This window comes from Procambarus clarkii, chromosome 15 (assembly GCF_040958095.1).
Source record: "Procambarus clarkii isolate CNS0578487 chromosome 15, FALCON_Pclarkii_2.0, whole genome shotgun sequence".
Taxonomy (NCBI): Eukaryota; Metazoa; Arthropoda; class Malacostraca; order Decapoda; family Cambaridae; genus Procambarus; species Procambarus clarkii.
In genome coordinates, this window is record NC_091164.1 from 7,231,599 (window position 1) to 7,253,556 (window position 21,958).

The window sequence follows — 21,958 nt, forward strand, 5'->3', positions numbered from 1 at the left end:
CGTAACAATGCATCAAGACGCCAAGTTAACCTTAAGAAGGAATTGATCACTTCAGAACGACTAATGCACAATTAGTGTAAAATATTGGTAGTGTGACATGTGTTTACCAGCGTTAATAACATAAAATGTTCTGGGATGCCAGGTTGATGTAATTAGATAATGTAATTTGCATATGTAATGGAAAATTATATGGGGGAAGATATTAACCCAATACATATTTATGGGCAATTCGTTTGGAATGCTCAAGTATATATATATATATATATATATATATATATATATATATATATATATATATATATATATATATATATATATATATATATATATATATATATATATATATATGCGAACAAGCCTGAATGGTCCCCAGGCATATATGCAACTGAAAACTATATATATATATATATATATATATATATATATATATATATATATATATATATATATATATATATATATATATATATATATATATATATATATATATATATTTGGTTGTATATATAACCAAATATGCAACTGAAAACTATATATATATATATATATATATATATATATATATATATATATATATATATATATATATATATATATATATATATATATATATATATATATATTTGGTTGTATATATAACCAAATATATATGTATATATTTGGTTAAAAATGACCTCTCAACTGGCGTTGTTGACCTTACAGTGTAAGCTTTGTTTGATTTTAACTATTTTCATAGTATCGGGAATAAGAAGAACAATCAGGTTACCGAATTTCATGGTAAAGAAACTTTATTAATTACTGAAGGATATATTTTCTTCGGTTTCGTTCCACTCTGGAACACCTTCAGGTAAAGAATGAATATATAAAGTTGTTATTGTTTTAGATTCAGCTACTGGCAACAAAAAGTTGCAAGTAGCACGGGCTATGGTGATCCCGTAGTAGACTTACCTGACACAGGAGCGGCGGCAAGCAGCACGGGCTATGGTGATCCCGTAGTGAACTTATCTGGCACAGGAGCGGCGGCAAGCAGCACGGGCTATGGTGATCCCGTAGTGGATTTACCTAGCACAGGAGCGGGGCTGTGGGACGGATTCCTAAGGTGCAATTTTTTGGGTTAAGTACACATGTGGGAGAGGTAAAGCTGGGTGAGGTGGGGAAGGAATTGATATAAATAAAATGCTAACAGCCATATTGTGTTGTTACAAGACGTTACAGCCCCGCTCCTGTTCCACGTAAGTCCACTACGGGCTCACCATAGCCCGTGCTACTTGGAATTTGTTGTTCCCAGTAGCTGAATCTATAACAACAACAACAACAGCCATATTGTGTCCAACTTCTACCACAACTCATGGACTCCAGAGCCAACCTCAAGCTCCAGAGGCTGTGAGACCACGACCACCAACAACAGACTACGCCACGGACTCCTCAGACGCCGAGTACTCAGTAAGAGTTCCATCGCCGCCACACTTGCACTACTACGTACAAGATCTCCTCATGGAGGTCACATCACCCAACTCCAGTGACAACACCCTCCCAGCAAGCATAAGAAATATTGCCGGAACAACCGTGGACATTTTCAAGAGGAAACTAGATTTATTCCTCTAAGGAGTGCCGGACCAACCGGGCTGTGGTGGGTATGTGGGCCTGCGGGCCGCTCCAAGCAACATCCTGGTGGACCAAACTCTCACAAGTCGAGCCTGGCCTCGGGCCGGGCTTGGGGAGTAGAAGAACTCCCAGAACCCCATCAACCAGGTATCAACCAGGTACACAGCCAGGTTAAGTCGCAGCAAGACTCACACTAAGACAAAACCGGAGGACCTGGAGGCCTTCAGTAACTCACCAGCTCTATGGTTGGTATAGCTGGCCCTCCGAGACGGCAAGAAAAAAAGAAGCCTTCATCCTCCATCCATCCACAGATCTCCAGTATCAGCTATTAGTACTGGTAATGGCCCCAAAGAGCCTCCACTTATGGGCTATTCATGCCCGTGCAACCTTTTGGGTGGCTTAACCTTTATCAATCAATCAATTTTACTGTGTGTGTGTGTGTATGTGCGCAGAGTTACAGCCCCGCTCCTGTACCAGGTAAGTCCACTACGGGCTCACCATAGCCCGTGCTACTTCAAACGTTTTGTTCCGTATATCTGAATCTAAAACAACAATAACAACATTTAACAAGCCATATTGTGTGTGTGCTGAGACGGATAACATCTATCCATCTCTGCACCACATATTTCATAAATAAACTATTTTTTATGTTATAATAAACAGTCAAAAATTAACGATCTACACCGTAGATTTCATAAATAAACTCGCAGGACCAGAGGGACCAATATGGGACGGATCCCTAGTGTTCTCTCTGGCTGTGGTATCCTTATGCCCAACCATACCCCAGAGGCAGGCGGTCGGCCGAGCGGACAGCACACTGGACTTGTGATCCTGTGGTCCAGGGTTCGATCCCAGGCGCCGGCGAGAAACAATGGGCAGAGTTTCTTTCACCCTATGCCCCTGTTACCTAGCAGTAAAATAGGTACCTGGGTGTTAGTCAGCTGTCACGGGCTGCTGCCTGGGGGTGGAGGCCTGGTCGAGGACCGGGCCGCGGGGACACTAAAGCCCCGAAATCATCTCAAGATAACCTCAAGATAACCAGAGGGGTAGCAACCTTCTTTGAAGAAAACAAAGGAGAACCGAGGAACTCGGAGACGCAGGGGTCTGGAGAACGCCTACAAGACATCTCTTTAAGATGTCAAGCCATCTTACACGTGATGCGGGACACGATTCTTAATTTCCACGGAGCAGCAAACAGACAGACCAAGGGAACGGCAACAGGAGCATCGAGTAGCGTAGCAATAGCGGAACTTTTCGTCCACATAACCTTTGAAAGGAGGAGAGTGGAGAGACGGAATACACCACTAATCTCTTTTCGATATATTGACAACATCTTTGGGATAATGGATGGAGGAGAAAACAGACAACAAGAGTTCCTCTCATGGACAAACACGGTTCACGACAGCCTGAAATTCACCCTCGAGAGACGCGAGACATCAATCCCATTCCTAGACACCAGAGTATATATATAGACGAGAGACAGAGAACCCTGCAGACGACAGCCTACTACAAGCCCACACACACCTTCACTCATACCTCAGATATGACTCAAGCCACCTACAAGCACTAAAAACAATCCCTTCCGTTTTCACTTGGGCTCCGAGAGACAAGGATACCACGCAAGGAGGAGGAGGAGGAGGACCTGTCACCGCAGCTCCAAGACCTCTGGAGACGTTTCAGACAGAGAGAGGATACCCGGAGCACATAATGAGAGAACACACAGAGAAATCGGGCCGCCTGGACAGGGATCAACTCCTACAAGTAAACATGGATCGGGGACGACGGGATGGATGGACCCTACTAGCCTCATTTTCCCCAGGCCTAGCCAGATACCTACAGCCACAAATGAGAGACGTGTGGTAATGGATGGGAAACAAGCTACAGTGACCAGCCGGCCTGGCAACCTGTCCCAGACACACACCATCGATGATAGCCTGGAGGAGAGGACACTCAATCATGGACCACCTTGTTAGAGCGAATCTCGAGGAAGAATAGAGAGTTTACCCAACGAATCAATCCTAACCTGACCTGACCTAACCTAACCTAACCTAACCTAACCTAACCTAACCTAACCTAACCTAACCTAACCTAACCTGACCTAACCTAACCTAACCTAACCTAACCTAACCTAACCTGACCTAACCTAACCTAACCTAACCTAACCTAACCTAACCTAACCTGACCTAACCTAACCTAACCTAACCTAACCTAACCTAACCTAACCTGACCTAACCTAACCTAACCTAACCTAACCTAACCTAACCTAACCTGACCTAACCTAACCTAACCTAACCTAACCTAACCTAACCTAACCTAACCTAACCTATCCTAACCTGACCTAACCTGACCAGGGGAATCCTGGCCAGACCAGACCGAACATAAAAACCGGACCTAAAGAAAAAAAATTAAGTGTCTGGGGTAAGGGAGGCACCCCACATGTAAAGGAATATGGTCCATACAGAGCTCCGGGGCTCTGGTCTATAACAACAACAAAAGCCATATTGTGTGTGTGTGTGTGTGTGTGTGTGTGTGTGTGTGTGTGTGTGTGTGTGTGTGTGTGTGTGTGTGTGTGTGTGTGTGTGTGTGTGTGTGTGTGTGTGTGTGTGTGTGTGTGTGTGTGTGTGTGTGTGTGTGTGTGTGTGTGTGTGTGTGTGTGTGTGTGTGTGTGTGTGTGTGTGTGTGTGTGTGTGTGTGTATGTATGTGTGTGTGTGTGTGTGTGTGTGTGTGTGTGTGTGTGTGTGTGTGTATGTATGTGTGTGCAGAGTTACAGCCCTGCTCCTGTGCCAGATAAATCCACTACGGGCTCGCAATATCCGTGCTACTTGCAAATTTTTCTTCCAAGTAGCCGAATCTAAACCAACATCAACTATATTGTGCTTAATAACATTACAGTCAGCTGGACACTCAGCTCCTCGAACCGCCGACCACATAGACAGTAGCCAGCCGCCCTCCCTACTACGACGTGTCTCCCTAACACCTACATGAGCCGCTGGGCGCCACCACCTCCCCTCCCCCCTCACGGAAATCTATTTCACCCTCTGGTGTCTAGGAATTTTCTGAGAGAGGAGGGTTCGAGAGCGAGGGTAAAATATCCTATACAGCACCCGGATACACTAACATAAAACATTCCTCAGACACCTTTCACTCCCACCAAAATACAACTGGAAGGAAAATTACTTTTCATTATAATCCGAAAATACAATATATTCTTGAAATAAATTTTACAAGTTAAATGGCAGTCATTATGACTGAAGGATGAAATACACTCTGAGAGTGACGGAGATAAGTCTAACATCAACAGAGTGAGGTAACTCTAACATCAACAGAGTGAGGTAACTCTAACATCAACAGAGTGTAGTAACTCTAACATCAACAGAGTGTAGTATCTCTAACATCAACAGAGTGAGGTAACTCTAACATCAACAGAGTGAGGAAACTCTAACATCAACAGACTGTAGTAACTCTAACATCAACAGAGTGAGGTAACTCTAACATCAACAGAGTGTAGTAACTCTAACATCAACAGAGAGAGGTAACTAACATCAACAGAGTGAGGTAACTAACATCAACAGAGTGAGGTCACTCTAACATCAACAGAGTGAGGTAACTCTAACATCAACAGAGTGTAGTAACTCTAACATCAACAGAGTGAGGTAACTCTAACATCAACAGAGTGTAGTAACTCTAACATCAACAGAGTGAGGTAACTCTATCATCAACAGAGAGAGGTAACTAACATCAACAGAGTGAGGTAACTAACATCAACAGAGTGAGGTCACTCTAACATCAACAGAGTGTAGTAACTCTAGCATCAACAGAGTGAGGTAACTCTAACATCAACAGAGTGAAGTAACTCTATCATCAACAGAGTGAAGTAACTCAAACATTAACAGAGTTGAAGTAACTCAAACATCAACAGAGTGAAGTAACTCAAACATTAACAGAGTTGAAGTAACTCAAACATCAACAGAGAGAAGTAACTCTGGCAAGAACTGAGCTGCGGCAATTTACTTAAGAAAGCACTATTGAGTGGCAGCACTCAACATCATAGACTAATTGCACTCTGTGATATCGAAAAATCTCGGTTATAGAAATATTACAATACAAAAAGATATCAGAAAATGTTGTTTTACTTAAAATTACTTTTTTCCTTTCACTGTCTTCACACAAAACCCTAAGCTTGTAGTAGATACAGTAGATACAGTAGATGCAGTAGATTAACACGTTTTATATAACAAACTGTTATTGTATACAATGTTAATATAATGTATGAAAATTTGAGTTTGGAATTCAAATAGATTTCTTAAAAGAAGCTTGATTGTTTTTTGTATATATATATAATTTCTTCTTGACATAAGAGGAAATATTTGCTGGTGTGAAAGTAACGTTAAATGTTTCTCTTTCCGGAACGTTTGTCGACAAGATTTTCAGGAACATTTGCGTGTGAGAATGAGATCCTTCCATCGGAGGCTCCATAAACGTTTCACAGTTTATTTCCCCTGTGAACGTTTGGGGGCTTTATTTCCTTGGTAAATGCTTTTAGCTGTTTATTTCTTTTGCAAATATCTTATAGGCTTTTATTTCCCTTCGTGAACGTTTGGGTGGATTATCAACCCCACTTAAACGTTCCAGACGTTTATCTTCCCCGTAAATGTTTCAGGAGTTTATTTCCAGCGTAAACGTCTGATTGGTTGGTGTGCATCTTGAAGTATTCGACTCTTAAGGTTTATCTCATTAGATAAGATTAGATTATCTCATTAGTGCCTTTATTTGTGTAGTTATATGTTATTTTATTATTGTGAATTTCAAGAATAAATCAGCAACCCGTCACTTGTCTCTGAGACGGACCCGGCAACTCTTGGTACACATTTGATGTATAAGGAAAGGTTGCAGAAGCTCAAACGCATTGAGTATGATAGAGTGGGAAGTATGTATTATGTATGTATGTCGTAAACATAGATTATGAACACTGGCATAATTATCTACTTCGCACTTGACTGAGTTTCTGTTAATGAGGTTTTTACCCCTGACTGACTGACTGACTGACTGACTGACTGACTGACTGACTGACTGACTGACTGACTGACTGACTGACTGAGTAACTGACTGACTGACTGACTGACTGACTGAGTAACTGACTGTCTGACTGACTGTCTGACTGACTGACTGACTGACTGAATGACTGATTACCTCGTTAGGTTACTCCTACACCTCATTCCCGGACCACACCGGGCTACAGCGGCACACATCTTGGATTTGTTCTAGTGTATGTCTTGGACCTAAAGTGGTCGAAACAAGGATCTTCACCCAGTCAACATACTGAACCCTAACTAGTCCATTACCTCCAACCCGTACTCTTACAAATTACGTCTGAATCTGGCCGTTTGCCCGTTTGCCGAAAATGGACGTTATTTGAAAATGAAATTGCTTTTTTTTCTTCCAAAACAGCAAGTAAAGGGTTCTGTGGTAGGTTAGGAGGGCAGAACGTTCTCCTAAGGTTTCAAAACGTCACGAAAATTGCTAATTGAAATTTTCCTCTTAGTAACCTAACCGAGTAAGCCGGAGGACTCACAGCAGAAAACGGGACAGAACGTCACTTTCGTGAGCCGATTTCATTTCAAATGACGTCCATTTTTGGCCGTAGTGCGCATAGGAGGGAACAGTGACGTTATTTTAAGAGAACGGGATGATGACCTTGGAGCCTAACTCGTCCACGTAATGCTCCCAAACTGACTCACACAACACTAACACCTTGAACCCTAACTAAAAATTACTCAAGTCATAACCTGGGTTAGTCTGTTATTACTCACCTACGCTCACACACGCCCATAAGAGTTATCGACTCTATACAGTCTATAAAGCTGACCCCATACAGAGCTCCGAGGGGGCTCAGGTCCTTCTGGTCCTCCAGCTGAGGACTTGTTGACCCATCCATCCTCATCAGCCTCTCAGACTCGACTCTCCACTCGAAAGTGTTACTTTCAGTCTCTCCTCATCCAGTCATATGTGACCCTAATGACATGGCAAGTGGCAATTACCTCAGGCTCTGAATCACGAGATCTAGACACGTTTTGTGTGCTGTATGTCACACAAATTAGTCAGATACCTGACTAATCTTTGTAGGTTCATGTATAGGTTACCTCCCAGGAGTATAAACCCATTATCTTCATTCCTGTTTCTTCACTTGAGAATGAACCATATAGGTTCGAAGCGTTGTTTAAGTTTACAATACGTGTAACACATTATACAATTATCTTTGTATTATTTTGGTTAACCTCGAGCAAATATGACATTTGGAGCAAATTCTCTTCCAATTAAACAAAGATGCAAGAGCACTAGTCAGAGGGATAGAAGCCCTAAACAAGAAAATAATCAACACGGATTATGCAGTCATATTCTGTCATATTCTGTGAAACACGTCTAAATGAAAACCTGCTGCTAGTATATTATATATATATATATATATATATATATATATATATATATATATATATATATATATATATATATATATATATATATATATATATATATTATTAAATATGACCGAAAAAGTAAGATTAATAATTCTAACACGAATTTTCTCGATCTTTCGTACATTCCTTTTCACTGTTGGTGGTAATTCAAAAATCAATTCTCCAAAATTCATTTTTATTTCTAAACTAGAAATAAAAATGAATTTTGGAGAATTGATTTTTGAATTACCACCAACAGTGAAAAGGAATGTACGAAAGATCGAGAAAATTCGTGTTAGAATTATTAATCTTACTTTTTCGGTCATATTTAATAATATATGTCTACAGGAAAGACTGCTACCAAAATATACTAATATATATATATATATATATATATATATATATATATATATATATATATATATATATATATATGTCGTACCTTGTAGCCAGAACGCACTTCTCAGCCTACTATGCAAGTCCCGATTTGCCTAATAAGCCAAGTTTTCCTGAATTAATATATTTTCTCAAATTTTTTTCTTATGAAATGATAAAGCTACCCATTTCATTATGTATGAGGTCAATTTTTTTTATTGGAGTTAAAATTAACGTAGGTATATGCCCGAACCTAACCAACCCTACCTAAACTAACCTAACCTATCTTTATATGTTAGGTTAGGTTAGGTAGCCGAAAAAGTTAGGTTAGGTTAGGTTAGGTAGGTTAGGTAGTCGAAAAACAATTAATTCATGAAAACTTGGCTTATTAGGCAAATCGGGCTTTGCATAGTAGGCAGAGAAGTGCGTTCTGGCTACTAGGTACGACATATATATATATATATATATATATATATATATATATATATATATATATATATATATATATATATATATATATATATATATATATATATTAATTTCATCAACACAAGACAGAACACGAAACAATGGGTATTGAAATAATACCCATTGTTTCAATACCCATTGTTTCGTGTTCTGTCTTGTGTTGATGAAATTAATACCCTATTAATGCCACCTCTTGTTCTGTCTTGTGTTGATGAAATATATATATATATATATATATATATATATATATATATATATATATATATATATATATATATATATATATATATATTTATATATATATATGAAAATGAAAACTCACACCCCAGAAGTGACTCGAACCCATACTCCCAGAAGCAACGCAACTGGTAACTACAGGGTGCCTTAATCCGCTTGACCATCACGGCCGTCAAAAAGGAAGTGATAGCCGAGGCTATTTGAGCCACTTCCCCGACGGCAACTCGGATGGTAATCTTGGGCATAGCATTTCACCAAATCACCTCATTCTTTGGGGCACACGTGAGGAACACAAATGCGAACAAGCCTGAATGGTCCCCAGGACTATATGCGAATGAAAACTCACACCCCAGAAGTGACTCGAACCCATACTCCCAGAAGCAACGCAACTGGTAACTACAGGGCGCCTTAATCCGCTTGACCATCACGGCCGTCAAAAAGGAAGTGATAGCCGAGGCTATTTGAGCCACTTCCCCGACGGCAACTCGGATGGTAATCTTGGGCATAGCATTTCACCAAATCACCTCATTCTTTGGGGCACACGTGAGGAACACAAATGCGAACAAGCCTGAATGGTCCCCAGGACTATATGCGAATGAAAACTCACACCCCAGAAGTGACTCGAACCCATACTCCCAGAAGCAACGCAACTGGTAACTACAGGGCGCCTTAATCCGCTTGACCATCACGGCCGTCAAAAAGGAAGTGATAGCCGAGGCTATTTGAGCCACTTCCCCGACGGCAACTCGGATGGTAATCTTGGGCATAGCATTTCACCAAATCACCTCATTCTTTGGGGCACACGTGAGGAACACAAATGCGAACAAGCCTGAATGGTCCCCAGGACTATATGCGAATGAAAACTCACACCCCAGAAGTGACTCGAACCCATACTCCCAGAAGCAACGCAACTGGTAACTACAGGGCGCCTTAATCCGCTTGACCAACACGGCCGTCAAAAAGGAAGTGATAGCCGAGGCTATTTGAGCCACTTCCCCGACGGCAACTCGGATGGTAATCTTGGGCATAGCATTTCACCAAATCACCTCATTCTTTGGGGCACACGTGAGGAACACAAATGCGAACAAGCCTGAATGGTCCCCAGGACTATATGCGAATGAAAACTCACACCCCAGAAGTGACTCGAACCCATACTCCCAGAAGCAACGCAACTGGTAACTACAGGGCGCCTTAATCCACTTGACCATCACGGCCGTCAAAAAGGAAGTGATAGCCGAGGCTATTTGAGCCACTTCCCCGACGGCAACTCGGATGGTAATCTTGGGCATAGCATTTCACCAAATCACCTCATTCTTTGGGGCACACGTGAGGAACACAAATGCGAACAAGCCTGAATGGTCCCCAGGACTATATGCGAATGAAAACTCACACCCCAGAAGTGACTCGAACCCATACTCCCAGAAGCAACGCAACTGGTAACTACAGGGCGCCTTAATCCGCTTGACCATCACGGCCGTCAAAAAGGAAGTGATAGCCGAGGCTATTTGAGCCACTTCCCCGACGGCAACTCGGATGGTAATCTTGGGCATAGCATTTCACCAAATCACCTCATTCTTTGGGGCACACGTGAGGAACACAAATGCGAACAAGCCTGAATGGTCCCCAGGACTATATGCGAATGAAAACTCACACCCCAGAAGTGACTCGAACCCATACTCCCAGAAGCAACGCAACTGGTAACTACAGGGCGCCTTAATCCGCTTGACCATCATTCGCATATAGTCCTGGGGACCATTCAGGCTTGTTCGCATTTGTGTTCCTCACGTGTGCCCCAAAGAATGAGGTGATTTGGTGAAATGCTATGCCCAAGATTACCATCCGAGTTGCCGTCGGGGAAGTGGCTCAAATAGCCTCGGCTATCACTTCCTTTTTGACGGCCGTGATGGTCAAGCGGATTAAGGCGCCCTGTAGTTACCAGTTGCGTTGCTTCTGGGAGTATGGGTTCGAGTCACTTCTGGGGTGTGAGTTTTCATTCGCATATAGTCCTGGGGACCATTCAGGCTTGTTCGCATTTGTGTTCCTCACGTGTGCCCCAAAGAATGAGGTGATTTGGTGAAATGCTATGCCCAAGATTACCATCCGAGTTGCCGTCGGGGAAGTGGCTCAAATAGCCTCGGCTATCACTTCCTTTTTGACGGCCGTGATGGTCAAGCGGATTAAGGCGCCCTGTAGTTACCAGTTGCGTTGCTTCTGGGAGTATGGGTTCGAGTCACTTCTGGGGTGTGAGTTTTCATTCGCATATAGTCCTGGGGACCATTCAGGCTTGTTCGCATTTGTGTTCCTCACGTGTGCCCCAAAGAATGAGGTGATTTGGTGAAATGCTATGCCCAAGATTACCATCCGAGTTGCCGTCGGGGAAGTGGCTCAAATAGCCTCGGCTATCACTTCCTTTTTGACGGCCGTGATGGTCAAGCGGATTAAGGCGCCCTGTAGTTACCAGTTGCGTTGCTTCTGGGAGTATGGGTTCGAGTCACTTCTGGGGTGTGAGTTTTCATTCGCATATAGTCCTGGGGACCATTCAGGCTTGTTCGCACTTATATATATATATATATATATATATATATATATATATATATATATATATATATATATATATACATATATATATATATATATGTGTGTGTGTGACAGACCACGGAGGAAGAATTGAAACAGGAATTTTCTTAAGTACTTTCGAATTTTAATAATTTAAAATAGTTTAATTTTTAGTTTAGTTTAAACTCTTGCTCAACACCACTTAAGCTCTTGTTCAGGACCACTTAAGCTCTTGTTCAGGACCACTTAAGCTCTTGTTCATGACCACTTAAGCTCTTTTTCCGGACCACTTAAACTCTTGCTCAAGATGACTTAAGCTCTTGCTCAAGATGACTTAAGCTCTTGCTTGAGACCATTTAAGATCTTGCTCATGACGACTTAAACTCTTGCTTGAGACGACTTAAACTATTTAATCATATCTGTTTCATCTGTTGAATAAGAACATCCTGAATGAAACAACTTAACACCTCATATAAGACAACTTAACCAATTAAATAGTGCATCTTAACCTACTGAATCACATATAATAACCCATTTAAAATACAAAATAAAATAACCACTCTACTGCACATATTTCACCCCGTCCTTGGATGCACTCAGTTGAGTCCCTCGAGTGATAAACACCTTTAGTCCCTTGAGGACATTAAAGCAGCCGCGGGTCAGAAGGGGAATTGTAGAATATAATGTGTTTTATTGGCAGGAGTCGTGAGGCGAGAAGGCGAGAGTCCCTCGCTCAGTCGACTGTGAGAGGAGACAATATCGTTCTCGCTACCATTAGTGAGATTGGAAACTCTATCCACGTCTCGTGGTCTAAAAAATAAAAGGAAAAAATAATTGCATTGTTTTTGGTGATTGTCAGTTTGGAATTATAATTCTTTTTTTAACCAGTAATTAAACACCTTCCTGGGATTCCAGACACTATCATCGCCGATAATTTTGTATTAGTTCTTTTCCCAGGGATAAATTACTGTATTACGAAATGAAATGACAATAGCGAGACGGATCTATGATAAAGGGAGCCGGTCGGCCGAGCGGACAGCACGCTGCACTTGTGATCCTGTGGTCCCGGGTTCGATCCCGGGCGCCGGCGAGAAACAATGGGCAGAGTTTCTTTCACACTATCCCCCTGTTACCTAGCAGTAAAATAGGTACCTGGGTGTAAGTCAGCTGTCACGGGCTGCTTCCTGGGGATGGAGGCCTGGTCGAGGACCGGGCCGCGGGGACACTAAAGCCCCGAAATCATCTCAAGATAACCTCAAGATATAACCGAAGGTGTTGGAGCAGAAGGGCAGGATTGAACTAGAGTCCACGTAAACCTATGGTACACGTGCCCAAAGTGGCATGTGAGCAAATTTTTCTCGCATGCTGTATGCATTATTGTCCTTTGTTTTTTGAAACCCCCGTCGTAACACAATAAATATATAAGGAATATCATTATTACCAAATTAAGCAGCGAATCAGAAAACAGACAAGACTAATTTAATTCAATTATTTAGAATTGACTAAATTCAGGTCATTTCAAGAAAATGCAAAATTTATGGAGTGTGTAGACAGAGGAACATTAGACAAACTGAATTTGGAGGTGTTGCAGTGGATTGATTTGGATAATTATGATATGCAATTGGTTTACAAAACAGCTCAATTTGGAGGCAAAATTTTGTCGACTGAAGAGCTAAATTACAAAATAGTAAAAATAATCGGTTTGTGACTGGATTAACGCAGAAATTTGCAGAAAATGAGGTTTTGTAAAATATGGAAATACATTCCGGGAACTTCTGACTAAAAAAAAAATAATCGTAATGGCAGTATTAACAAAATTTTCATCGTCGAATTGAAGCAACTCCAAGTTTTCATTGATGAACGTTGTCAAGTATGATATGACCAGACTTACTGATGAAACAGGTGTTGAATAACACCTGTTAACAAAGCTATCAAAACAACCCAATAATAACCCCGACATAAAGTCACAGTCACCAATGGTGCAGCAGGAAAAGTTTCACTCAGACTAAAACAACCTTTTTTTCCTCTCTTTAATTATTTTTGTTTTATAATATGAACTAAAGTTAATAATAATACCACGGTCACATTTCTTGTTTGCCTTTAAGGTAAAATAATATTTACAATTATGTTATTTTTCAATTGTCTTCTTTAAAATATTAATATTAATAATGTTTGCAGGATTTCTAAAAAGCTTTCATTTATTTCCATCTGTTATATTTTTGTTAAAAATAAAATAATAAATGTTTTATATGCAACAAAAGACATTTTTCCTTAAAATAAAAGTTCATTATTATTGTTAATAATCCTTTAATTAACCTTCTTGGGAACTTCTGGCTATTAATAGCATACAATACCAACGCTGACCCATTAACAACGAATCAGTCTCCTTGGTGCAGTGGTAAGACACTCGCCTGGCGTTCCGCGAGCGCTTTGTCATGGGTTCGTATCCTGGCCGGGGAGGATTTACTGGGCGCAAATCCTTAACTGTAGCCTCTGTTTAACTCAACAGTAAAAAGTGTACTTGGATGTAACAACGATTCTTCGCGGCGGGGGATCGTATTCCAGGGACCTGCCCGAAACGCTACGCGTACTAGTGGCTCTACAAGAATGTAACAACTCTTGCATATATCTCAAAAAAAAATCAGAAGCATTATTCGTTGCTTGAAGAGACGTCTTTAAGATTGCTTTCAAGAAGCATTCTTAAAGAGCTTTTTGTTCTCTTTCCCCATAACAAAAAAATAAATGCAAAATTCCCACGACCACTGTTACAGGTTGGGGGGGGGAGGGGTGCTTAAAGTGCGGATACAGTGGAACTCGGCTGTAATAACCTCTAGTACAGCGGAGGTAAGGCCTCAACCCCCAGAGAACTTCACTCCCTCAAATCCAATACAGGACTGTTAGTCTGTGAGTGAGGCAGCCTGTACTCTGTACAGGACTGTGAGTGAGTCAGCCTGCACTCTGTACAGGACTGTGAGTGAGTCAGCCTGCACTCTGTACAGGACTGTGAGTGAGTCAGCCTGCACTCTGTACAGGACTGTGAGTGAGTCAGCCTGCACCCTGTACAGGACTGTGAGTGAGGCACCCTGTACTCTGTACAGGACTGTGAGTGAGTCAGCCTGTACTCTGTACAGGACTGTGAGTGAGTCAGCCTGTACTCTGTACAGGACTGTGAGTGAGTCAGCCTGCACCCTGCACAGGACTGTGAGTGAGTCAGCCTGTACTCTGTACAGGACTGTGAGTGAGTCAGCCTGCACCCTGCACAGGACTGTGAGTGAGTCAGCCTGTACTCTGTACAGGACTGTGAGTGAGTCAGCCTGCACCCTGCACAGGACTGTGAGTGAGGTAGCCTGCACCCTGCACAGGACTGTGAGTGAGGCAGCCTGCACTCTGCACAGGACTGTGAGTGAGTCAGCCTGCACTCTGCACAGGACTGTGAGTGAGTCAGCCTGCACTCTGTACAGGACTGTGAGTGAGTCAGCCTGTACTCTGCACAGGACTGTGAGTGAGGCAGCCTGTACTCTGCACAGGACTGTGAGTGAGTCAGCCTGTACTCTGCACAGGACTGTGAGTGAGGCAGCCTGTACTCTGCACAGGACTGTGAGTGAGGTAGCCTGTACTCTGAACAGGACTGTGAGTGAGGCAGCCTGTACTCTGCACAGGACTGTGAGTGAGTCAGCCTGTACTCTGCACAGGACTGTGAGTGAGGTAGCCTGTACTCTGCACAGGACTGTGAGTGAGTCAGCCTGCACCCTGCACGCGTCTGTGAGTCAGCCTGCACCCTGCACGCGTCTGTGAGTCAGCCTGTCTGTTGCACAAACAACAGGGCTCCATCAAGGAACATATAATCTCCTCACACAACCAGACCATCACCAGAGAAATCTTAACAAGCAACACAGAAATTATCGACTGATACAACGATAACAGGAGACTCGACATCAGCGAGGCACTACACATCAAAAAGTCAACACCAGCAATCAACAGCCATTTAACACATAATTACATTCTACCCACTTCAAGACCCTGAACCAGCACAGAAGCAAGAAGATAAAACACTCAATATACCCATTGTTTCGTGTTGTCTTTTTCCATTGATTTGTGACCTGTCACCTCAACCAAAATTTTTTGTATCCTATCACCTCATCCACAAACTAATATAAGCGTGATCTGAGTATGTAAAATTTAATTTGAAAATGTAAGAAGTGTTGTTGCGAAACTCTTCTAGGCGTTAGACCATGAATAAAGTGTGAAAATGAACTTTGGAGAGTTAATTTTTCAACTACCCTCCGACAATGAAATAAAAACATGAGAAATATTGAGAAGATTCGGTTTAGAATCATAAATCTTACCCTTTCGGTCATATACAACAACGTACATATATACATACATACTGGACCCTGGAGCTGAGGTTCTCGGAATGTTTTCGAGTTGTGAAAAGTTACTTGTCTCCATGATATTATCTGGGGTCGTTTGGGAGTCGTACATCACCCAACACATCTCAGGTCGTCTGGGAGTCGTTCATCACCCAACACATCTCAGGTCGTCTGGGAGTCGTTCATCACCCAACACATCTCAGGTCGTCTGGGAGTCGTTCATCACCCAACACATCTCAGGTCGTCTGGGAGTCGTACGTCACCCAACACATCTCAGGTTGTCTGGGAGTCGTTCATCACCCAACACATCTCAGGTCGTCTGGGAGTCGTTCAACACCCAACACATCTCAGGTCGTCTGGGAGTCGTACAACACCCAACACATCTCAGGTCGTCTGGGAGTCGTACGTCACCCAACACATCTCAGGTTGTCTGGGAGTCGTTCAACACCCAACACATCTCAGGTCGTCTGGGAGTCGTACAACACCCAACACATCTCAGGTCGTCTGGGAGTCGTACGTCACCCAACACATCTCAGGTCGTCTGGGAGTCGTTCAACACCCAACACATCTCAGGTCGTCTGAGAGTCGTACAACACCCAACACATCTCAGGTCGTCTGGGAGTCGTTCATCACCCAACACATCTCAGGTCGTCTGGGAGTCGTGCAACACCCAACACATCTCAGGTCGTCTGGGAGTCGTGCAACACCCAACACATCTCAGGTCGTCTGAGAGTCGTTCATCACCCAACACATCTCAGTTCGTCTGGGAGTCGTACATCACCCAACACATCTCTGGTCGTCTGAGAGTCGTGCAACACCCAACATCTCAGGTCGTCTGGGGGTCGTACGTCACCACAATGTTCTTTTGTGATCGACTCAAATTAATAACGTTAGAAGCTACGTTGGTTTATGTTCATGTTATTAATTACATCTGAGCCGGTGGCAGATGGCAGCCAATGAGAAGGCAAGGAGCAGATGGCAGCCAATCAGAAGGCAGGAAGCAGATGGCAGCCAATAAGAAGGCAGGGAGCAGATGGCAGCCAATCAGAAGACAGGGAGCAGCTGGCAGCCAATAAGAAGGCAGGGAGCAGGGGTACCAACTTAGACCAGCACTATATATCCCCCAGTGTGAAGATGGTCTCAGTGTGAAATCACCAAAGAAAGGTCTTCGAGGCAGGCTTGACGAATGAGTTCAACAGTAGGTATATATGACAAGAAGCAAAATGGGTATTATATGGAGTTATATTTTAAGCAATATATAAATACCCTTATATAGAAATATCCCTATAAATACCAATATAGAAATATAATACCTTTATATTATAGGGTATTATATTTCAAGCAACATTGGATAACAGAAAGGCGCGACCCAGGAACTAGAGCTCACTCGGCCACGACATATGAGCACGTATAGGTGAACACACACAGCCACACACACACACACTGTGTGTGTGGAAGGGGCTGGTGGCCGAGTGGACAGCACGCTGGATACGTACTCCTGTGGTCCGGAGTTCGATTCCCGGCGCCGACGGAAATAAATGGGCAGTCATTTTCACCCTGATGCCTCTGTTATCTAGCAGTAAATTGGTACCTGGGAGCTAGACAACTGTTACGGGCTGCTTTCTGTCTGTGTGTGTGGTGGGGGGGGGGGGAATAGTTAGTTAGTAGTTAGAAACAGTTGATTGACAGTTGAGAGGCGAGCCAAAAGAGCAAAGCTCAACCCCCGCAAGCACAACTAGGTGAATACAACTAGGTGAATATACACATAGTGTATACACACTCTTCATAGTGTATAACAAATCCCTGGTAAAAGGGAAACTGCCAAAATCTTGGAAGACGGCTAATTTAGTCCCGATATACAAGAAAGGGGATAGACAGGAGGCACTGAACTACAGGCCAGTGTCCCTAACCTGCATACCATGCAAGCTGATGGAGAAGATTGTGCGAAAAAAGCTAGTGGAACATCTGGAGCGAAAGAACTTTGTAACACAGCATCAATATGGGTTCAGGGATGGCAATTCCTACCTTACAGGATTTATTGAATTCTACGACCAGGCAACAAAAATCAGGCAAGAGAGAGAGAGGGCTGGGCTGACGGCATATCTTTGGATTGCCAGAAAGCCTTTGACACAGTACCACACAAGAGGCTAGTGCAAAAGCTGGAGATGCAGGCAGAAGTGAAAGGGAAGGTACTCCATTGGATAAGATAACCAAAGCAACAGAAGACAGCGAGTCACAGTGAGGGGTGAGGATTCAGATTGGTGAGACGTCACCAGTGCAGTCACGCAGGGGTCAGTCCTTGGACCTATACTGTTTCTGATATATGTAAATGATCTCCCAGAGGGTATAGAATCGTTCCTCTCAGTGTTTGATGATGATGCAAAAATTATGAGGAGGATTAAGAGAGAGGAAGATGGTATGAGGCTACAAACAAACTGAATGAATGGTCCAACTAATGTCTACTAAAGTTCAACCCGAGTAAATGTAAGATAATGAAACTAGGCGGTGGAAACAGGAGGTCAGACAAAGGATACGGAATGGGAAATGAAGTCCTTCATGAAACGGACAGAAAGATAGATCTATAGGAGTTGATATCACACCAAACCTGTCTCCTGAAGCCCACTTAAAAAAAATTCATCGGCGGCGTATGCGAGGCTGGCTAACATCAGAACTGCCTTCAGGAACCTGTGCAAGTAATCATTCAGAACCTTGTACACCACATATGTAAGAGCAATCCTGGAGTATGCGGCCCCAGCATGGAGCCCGTATCTTGTCAAGCACAAGACGAAGCTGGAAAAAGTTCAGAGGTATGCTACTAAACTAGTCCAAGAACTAAGAGGCATGAGTTACGAGGAAAGACCGCGTGAAATGCACCTCACGACTCTGGAAGACAGAAGATTAAAAGGAGACATGATCACTACCTACAAAATTCTAAGAAAATTCTAAGAGAAAATTCTACCTCTGACAGGGTAGATATACATAAACAGTTTAACACGGGGATGTACACGAACAAGGGGACACAGGTGGAAACTGAGTACCCAAATAAGCAAGAGGGACGTTAGAAAGAACTTTTTCAGTGTCAGAGTAGTTAACAGTGGAATGTATTAGGCAGTGATGTGGTGGAGGCTGACTCCATACACAGTTTCAAGTGTAGATATGATAGAGCCCAATAGGCTCAGGAATCTGTACACCAGTTGACTGACAGTTGAGAGGCGGGACTAAAGAGCCAAAACTCAACCCCCGCAAGCCAAACTAGTTGAGTACAACTTGGTGAACACATATACACACACACACACACACACACACACACACACACTCACACACACACACACACACACACACACTCACACACACACACACACACACACACACACACACACACACACACACACACACACACACACACACACACACACACACACACACACACACTCACACACACACACACACACACACACACACACACACACACACACACACACACACACACACACTCACACACACTCACACACACACACACACACACACACACACACACACACTCACACACACACACACACACACACACACACACACACACACACACACACACACACACACACACACACACACACACACACACACACACACACACCACACACACACACACACACACACACACACACACACACACTCACACACACACACACACACACACACACACACACACACACACACACACACACACACACACACACACACACACACACACACACACACACACACACACTCACACACACACACACACACACACACACACACACACACACACACACACACACACACACACACACACACACACACACGCACGCACGCAAGAGTTACATGGGTGAGAGTGTTGACACACCGAGTCAGTGATATCCATTTACTAGCGTCAGTGATGAGGATGTTAAGGGCGGCCCTCCCCGCCCCCCGTGTCACGTGACACCCGCCTCCCTCACGCCCGGGGGAACATTGTTCTTTCATCCCTGTGTGTGGCCCTCCCAGGAGGCGTGGCCCTCCCAGGAGGCGTGGCCCTCCCAGGAGGCGTGGCCCTCCCAGGAGGCGTGGCCCTCCCAGGAGGCGTGGCCCTCCCAGGAGGCGTGGCCGCTCCCAGGAGGCGTGGCCCTCCCAGCAGGCGTGGCAGCTCCCAAGAGGCGTGGCAGCTCCCAGGAGGCGTGGCCCTCCCAGGAGGCGTGGCCCTCCCAGGAGGCGTGGCCAACCCAGGAGGCGTGGCCAACCCAGGAGGCGTGGTCCTCCCAGGAGGCGTGGCAGCTCCCAGGAGGCGTGGCAGCTCCCAGGAGGCGTGGCAGCACCCAGGAGGCGTGGCCCTCCCAGGAGGCGTGGCAGCTCCCAGGAGGCGTGGCAGCTCCCAGGAGGCGTGGCAGCTCCCAGGAGGCGTGACCCTCCCAAGAGGCGTGGCAGCTCCCAGGAGGCGTGGCAGCTCCCAGGAGGCGTGGCAGCTCCCATGACTGGTACGTCATCACACTGATGACCAGAGCGGTATGGGCCGTGGCGTGTGGGAAGCGGTAGGGGGTATTTTAATGTCTCTGTGACTCATTCGGGTCCTCAGTGGCCCTCTATATCCATTTGTTAAATGATCTAGTGTGGTGTTCTCTGCATATTCCACTGAATTTTTTGTATGTGGTGATCATGTCTCCCCTAGCATTTTTTCTGTTCCACTGATGCAAGATTTAATTACTTCTATCTGTCCTCGTAACTCATACCTCTCAGCTCTGGTTCGGTCTGCTGGCCTCGGTCTGGATGCGCACCTATGACCGAACACACACATGGACCTGAACAATCAATCGTTCAATAATTTGCCCACGAGACGAACATTGTAATTGGAAGAATGTCTATAATCTCCTATAGGGACTGGATAGGGATACTTAAAAAGATATATTGGATATAGAGAACGTGGATAAACATCTAAAAAAGTCGATATGGGACTTTTTTGGTCTGGATAAACATCTAAAAAAGCCGATATGGGACTTTTTTGGTCTTTATAAGCATCTAAAAAAGCCGATATGGGACTTTTTTGGTCTTTATAAGCATCTAAAAAAGCCGATATGGGACTTTTTTGGTCTGGATAAGCATCTAAAAAAGTCGATATGGGACTTTTTGGTCTGTATAAACATCTTAAAAAAAAAGCCGATTCTACTTTAAACTTCACAGCGTGTCTGACTTTTGCACAGCTGCTCCACTATAATATATAAAGAGTCACGTTGCAGAGTTTTGCACTTGCAGGAGCTCTAAATGTCCGGGTGACGGCTGGCGGGGTCTGGAAGACATGCATGTGGTCCAGTCGTGTCGCAAATTGTTGCATACGAACTATAGAGCAATCTGAGACTGCAGTACACAGCCTGGTGGAATCTGAGAAGCCTGGAAGTGGATTGGTGGATACTGGAAGAACTGAGCGAGAACTGGTGGATACTGGAAGAACTGAGCGAGAACTGGTGGATACTGGAAGAACTGAGCGAGAACTGGTGGATACTGGAAGAACTGAGCGAGAACTGGTGGATACTGGAAGAACTGAGCGAGAACTGGTGGATACTGGATACTGGAATTGGGAATTTTATAACTAAACTAATGAGGATTGGGCATGGATATGCGGAATGTGGAATGACTGGAGACGTCTGGTTGAATTTCTGGAGACGTCTGGTTGAATGACTGGAGACGTCTGGTCGAATGACTGGAGACGTCTGGTCGAATGACTGGAGACGTCTGGTTGAATGACTGGAGACGTCTGGTCGAATGACTGGAGACGTCTGGTCGAATGACTGGAAACGTCTGGTCGAATGACTGGAGACGTCTGGTCGAATGACTGGAGACGTCTGGTCGAATGACTGGAGACGTCTGGTCGAATGACTGGA

The 21,958-nt window shown here is 43.8% G+C and overlaps 1 protein-coding gene across 1 annotated transcript; it reads right to left on the reverse strand.

Annotated features, from left to right (window-relative positions):
* Nucleotides 1-20,068: 20,068 nt before the first annotated feature.
* Nucleotides 20,069-20,569, reverse strand: LOC123752861 (uncharacterized). Its single transcript, XM_045734890.2, has one exon. It carries the CDS (start codon nt 20,567-20,569, stop codon nt 20,069-20,071), a length of 501 nt encoding a protein of 166 aa, XP_045590846.2.
* Between the last annotated feature and the right edge of the window lie 1,389 nt (nt 20,570-21,958).

What these genes read in the sequence shown, in the direction of transcription:
- LOC123752861 (XM_045734890.2), bottom strand. Translation starts at nt 20,569, where the DNA reads ATGACGTACCAGTCATGGGAGCTGCCACGCCTCCTGGGAGCTGCCACG.